The sequence below is a fragment of the Oncorhynchus clarkii genome, chromosome 1 (assembly GCF_045791955.1).
Source record: "Oncorhynchus clarkii lewisi isolate Uvic-CL-2024 chromosome 1, UVic_Ocla_1.0, whole genome shotgun sequence".
NCBI classification, from domain to species: domain Eukaryota; kingdom Metazoa; phylum Chordata; class Actinopteri; order Salmoniformes; family Salmonidae; genus Oncorhynchus; species Oncorhynchus clarkii.
In genome coordinates this window covers 70643294-70648729 of record NC_092147.1, presented here as the reverse complement: position 1 = coordinate 70648729, position 5436 = coordinate 70643294, and the positions used below count along the sequence as shown (strand labels likewise).

Sequence of the window (5436 nt, the reverse complement as noted above, 5' to 3'; positions counted from 1 at the left end):
TGCTGACACACCAGTACTCCCACACAAACATAAATACTACCAGAGACGTTCTCTCTCATCCATTCATGGCTCCACATCTCCTCCTTGTCCTGCGCATCCTGTTCTTCCTCACTGGAGTCTCAGGTAAGTGAACAAAGACCTTTAGTTGTTTGATATTATTGGGCTTAGTTCCTCCAAGTCAATCAGTGAAAACATGCTGAAAGTCATAACACTTGTAATGTTCTGTCTACTTTGCCCATAGACATTGTGGTCACATTATGGATTTCAGCATTTTGTGGTCAGGTGATAGATACATGCTGTTTTTAATGATTTATCTTGTGACTTATCTTGTACTTTTCAACAGTTCTGTATTTCTAGCTGTTGATTAGCACATTTAAATGAGACTTCAAGTAAAACTAACTAACATATTATTAATAAATAGAAAATAAAAAGTTCCTGTGTCAATCAATATGAATTTGAACATATGTGCAAGTAACTTATTATTATTATTTTTAAATAGACATTTGAATTGATTAAAACCAGAGATTGTCTCCATAGTTTAGTGGTGTAGTAATTTCCATGTCAAAGCTAAATATGACTTTAATTGTTCAAGTGTTGCCTCTGTTCTAATGGGTGGACATGGGTGTGTCAACATCAGCAGTTACATGTCTTAGTTACTGTCTGGTGTTACAAACAGATGGTGTGACCACAGTTTGCCATTTTTTTTTTACAAAAGTCACAAATTCAATCATTACAGTAGATCAAGTTGTTTGGCTGATCATCTGATGGGATTTATGAGCAGCTGGGTAAAATTAAAGTACCTAAATGTGTTCTCTGTTGTTGTGTCTACAGATACACAGAGTGTGTCCACAGTGAGTCATGTGTCTGTAAAGCAAGGAGGCTCCATCACCATCCCATGTCTCTATAATCAGAGATATAGAAACAATGTGAAATACGGGTGTAGGGGATATAATTGGTTAGGTTGCTCTACTGTAGTACGCACTGACCATCCTAAGACCAGTGGAAAGACCTCAGTGTCTGATGACATCAACCAGCGAGTCTTCACTGTGACCATGACAAGTCTTAGTCTTAGTGATTCTGATTATTACTGGTGTATTGTGGAGAGGAAGATCAAGGCAGATGATGGGGATAGACTGCAGATATCTGTTACTCCAGGTAAGATCCAAACACTGCTGTGTCCATTAAAGCAGAGTTAATAGTAGTGCTCAGTAATGTCTCATAAGTTAATGTTCCATAACAGTCCTGTTGATGAGTGTGTTACTTTTCCCTCTACAAAGCAGTCATACATATTTTTACCAAATTACATTCATAGAGGATATTATTCTGGCAGATTACAAACATCTCTGCGCACCTTTTGGGTCAGGACAGACAGTGTGTTTGATAGAATCACATGTTTCCGTATCATCATCAAACACACTGTCTGTTCTGTATGCTATAGTCTGTCTATTGTACATACCATCAGTGACTGAACCAGTTTTTCAACTTATACTTTCTCAGTGTAATATGAATTTCAAGAATGACTAGATAGTCTCCAATATATATATTGGTGTATTCTTTGTCAGACTCCAATCACAGCCTCTATCATTGTGTTCAGGTACTCCAGAACTCTATGTGGACCAACAACAAATTACTGGAGTTGTAGGAGGGAGTGTCACTGTGCTCTGTTACTATAGTTCACAAGGAAGCAGTGGGAGGTGGTGCAGGATGGGAGGCTCTTGTGTGGCTGCTGGACATTATGGGGCTTTAGATGGAACATTTTTGAAGTTAGTGCAGGAACAGAGAGAAACCACCAACGGTTATGTCTTAATGGTGAATATGAGTGGATTGATGATGAAGAACACTGGCTGGTACTGGTGCGAAAAGGGAAAACTACAGATGCCTGTTCATATCACTGTCAATCAACCAACCACAACACAGAGCACCACCGCAAGTGAGTACATAAAACCAAGTATGATTCCCTTTTTATTCATCCAGTACTGTTAGAGATCAAGGAACATTGAAAGACCTTTTCTGAAACAAAGTGGAAATCTATTGACCATGCATTCTCTTGAGATGATCCTGTCAGTCATGTTAAATATCATTAAGAAAATGAAAACATTTTATACAACTTTTTCATCATAGCTACGAAACAGATTTGAAATGAATAGTGAAAATTAAAAGATTTGGATTATAATCATCATCTGAATTTCCTGTTTCAATTTATTTGAATGTGAATGATACACCAGTCAGTTTATTGGAGCTACTTTATCATTTCTGTGTCTCACAGCGACACAAACTCTGACCTCTCACCAAGGCTCACTATCCAGATTTTACACATCTCAGCCCACAGTCACCCCTTCTGTTCCCACAGACCAGAACAATGGGGGAACTGACGAGACGCAACAAGAGAAGGACCAGAGGTCAGTGTTCAGTCTGCTGCATATCCCTCACTATAATAGCCATCCAAACAGTTGGCTATACTATAAGGGTGTGGTTCACCTGACTAGAAAGGCTGATCAGAGCAGAGACAGGTGTCTGGGTTAACAATAATACTTTAGTTTCCCAAATCACAAAGAAATCTATTTAATTTTCAGCTGAAGAGGAGTGCGTACTAAACAAAAAACCTTCCTTAAATATTCTTGTTTGAACATGTGTCACTTCCTCATGGTTCAATATATTTGTGTGTGTCCTGGGACTTGCCTACAGGAGGTCTGTGGATGACTTTAAAGCAACTTTTCACACTTCCACATTCAAATATGAAAACTAAGATGTTGAGCAGAGGAGGCTGGCAGGATGAACTGTAGGAGGATGGGCTCATTTTAATGGCTGGAATTGAATGAATGGAACGGTATCATTCCATGAATTCCATTCCAGCCATTACAAGGAGCGTGTCCTCCTATCTCTCCGCCAACCAGCCTCCACTGATGTTGAGTGGTTAGGAAATCAATAGATATACAAGATGTGTTCTGAAGAAGGACAGTACAGTATGACAGCTTATGTTATCTCTCTTTTTAAATACAGGAAGTTCCCCCTGGACACTTATCTCTCCAAAAACTGTCTACCTGACTGCAATTTTTATAATGTCATGACAAAGTAATTGTGTTCTTCTACAGATTGGAACGCATGTTCTTCTACCTGTTGAAAGCTGGAAGTGTACTGCCCTTCCTCCTGTGCACCATCATTGCTGTGGTGAAGTTCAGGGAAAACAGACATCAAGATGATACCAAGGATGCATTGACACCAGAGAGTTGTTTCTGGAGAAATTTACCAACAGTTTGCACCAAATACTTTTTCCCCGAAAGAAACAACAACACACTGAGTGTACAAAACATTATGAAGGAATCACTACAGTAAATATAATATGTTTCTAAACACTTCTACATGAATGTGCATGCAACCATGACCACGGATAATCCTGAATGAATAGTGAATAATGATGGGAGAAAGTTACAGAGGCACAAATACACCCAAGACAAATACAATAACAGAGGAGGTTAGCATTTTTTGCAGGGTGGGAGGGGTGGTACGATATTTGTGCATCTGTAACTTTCTCACTCATAATTTTTCACTATTCATTCAGGACTTTCCGTAATCATGGTAGCATCCACATTAATGAAATAGTGTTTAGAAATGTATTCTATTCTTATTTACAATAAAAGTGACGACAAAAGTGATGACACATTACATTATTTACCATTCATTTCTATTAGGCACAAAATAATCTGAAACACAACCAAAACAAAAAGCAAATGCATCCAACACGTTTGTAGAGTCACAAACTTGATGTAATCATTGCATGCTGGGAATATGGGACCAAATACTAAACTTTGGACTACTTTAATATATATACGTGAATTTGTCCCAAAACATTTAGTCCCCTAAAAGGGGGGACTGTGAACAATCGGTTGTTGTAATTTCTAAACAGTTCACCCGATATGAAAGGAAATACATCAAAATTAAAATGAACAGTCTGCAATTTAACCCCACAGTAATTGAGGTTAAATTGCAGACTGTCAAAATTCTAAGTGTTGAAGTACAGAGCCAAAATAACAAAACATGTGTAACTGTCTCAATACTTCTGGAGGTCATACTTTTGGCCAGGTGAATCCAGGTGAATGTTATGATCCCTAATTGATGTCACTATTTAAATCCAATTAAATAAGTGTAGATGAAGAGGAGAAGACAGGTTAAAGAAGGATTTTTAAGCATTGAGAAAATCGAGACATGGATTGTGTACCATTACCCTCTACAGGATCGGTTGGTTTCCCTGTGGGAAGGTTGAGCTAACGTAGGCTAATGTGATTAGCATGAGGTTGCAAGTAACAAGAACATTTCCCAGGACATAGACATATCTGATATTGAAAAAAAGAGGTGGATCCTTAAGAGGTTTTAAGAGGGTGAATGGGCAAGATAAAATATTTAAGTGCCTTTGAACGGGGTATTGTAGTAGGTATCAGGTGCATCGGATTGTGTCAAGAACTTTAAAATGCTGCTGAGTTTTCACATTCAATAGTTTCCTGTGTGTATCAAGAATCGTCCGTCCACCACCCAAAAGACATCCAGCCAACTCTACAAAACTGTGGGAAGCATAGGAGTCAGCATCGGCCAGTATCATTGTGGAACACTTTCGACACCTTGTTGAGTCCATGCCCTGACAAATTGAGGCTGTTCTGTGGGCAAAGGTAAAGGTGTTTTGTGCAATCAGTGTCTACAACGGTCAATAGGCTTTACCTGTATTTTTCCTTATCGTAACCTTCATTCTACATTTTTGTATACTTTCAATATTTAGTTCCCTCTGGGAGTAAGAGCTATACATCTTCATTCTTAGATCTACGTGCAGTTTGCCATGCTGTAAATGTGGGTATCAGATTCTATTCCCAACAACACATTGTATTTTCTATATGAAAAAATCTGTCTAAACACCACACATTAGCAATAACGATATATATACTTTATGTGTGTACTGTATTTTATCTGCACATGATGTATGATTCATGGTTTTACATAATTATTCCACTCAAATGTGCATGTATTTTGAAATGAAACTCTTGACCAATGTAGTGTTGCCTGTTGGCAGTGTCTCTAACCCTTTTCCTGATGGTTATTTCTTATGGTTTAATGTAACAAATCACAGCTGTTGTGTACTGTTCCATCAATAATTCTGTGTGCTAACTTGCTGGTAAACCTTGTTAATAAAGAAACTCTATGGCTCTCAATATCATTTGCCTGGATTTTATAACCAGAAAAAACACTAAAGACTGCCTCCTAATATCTTACATATTGGTGACATTATAACTCATTCAATGACTACAGCAAGGGTGTTAAAATGGTTGAATTAAACATTATGGCATGTTTCTTGTGGTTAATTATTTATTATCAAATGAGGAGAGACAAACTTATCACACGAGTTATACTTAAACAAATTCTTTATTCACTTATTAATAAGGGAGCAAGGTC

At 37.8% G+C, this 5436-nt stretch overlaps 1 protein-coding gene across 2 annotated transcripts; it reads left to right on the top strand.

Moving 5' to 3' along the window:
* LOC139417242 (polymeric immunoglobulin receptor-like) lies at positions 1 to 5195 on the top strand. Of its 2 annotated transcripts, XM_071166494.1 has the most exons (5): positions 1 to 123; positions 832 to 1155; positions 1595 to 1930; positions 2267 to 2399; positions 3093 to 5195. In XM_071166494.1, exons 1-5 carry the CDS (start codon positions 66 to 68, stop codon positions 3331 to 3333), a joined length of 1092 nt encoding a protein of 363 aa, XP_071022595.1. In that variant the 5' UTR covers positions 1 to 65; the 3' UTR covers positions 3334 to 5195. The 2 variants fall into 2 exon arrangements, with proteins under 2 accessions (XP_071022595.1, XP_071022601.1); XM_071166500.1 differs by lacking the exon at positions 1 to 123 and having other exon boundaries at positions 558 to 1155; positions 2351 to 2399; positions 3093 to 5189.
* Positions 5196 to 5436: the final 241 nt, after the last annotated feature.

Coding starts and splice junctions, on each gene's coding strand:
- LOC139417242 (XM_071166494.1), top strand. CDS start 66: ATGGCTCCACATCTCCTCCTTGTCCTGCGCATCCTGTTCTTCCTCACT. Junction 124..831: donor CTTCCTCACTGGAGTCTCAG/GTAAGTGAACAA, acceptor TTGTGTCTACAG/ATACACAGAGTGTGTCCACA. Junction 1,156..1,594: donor GCAGATATCTGTTACTCCAG/GTAAGATCCAAA, acceptor CATTGTGTTCAG/GTACTCCAGAACTCTATGTG.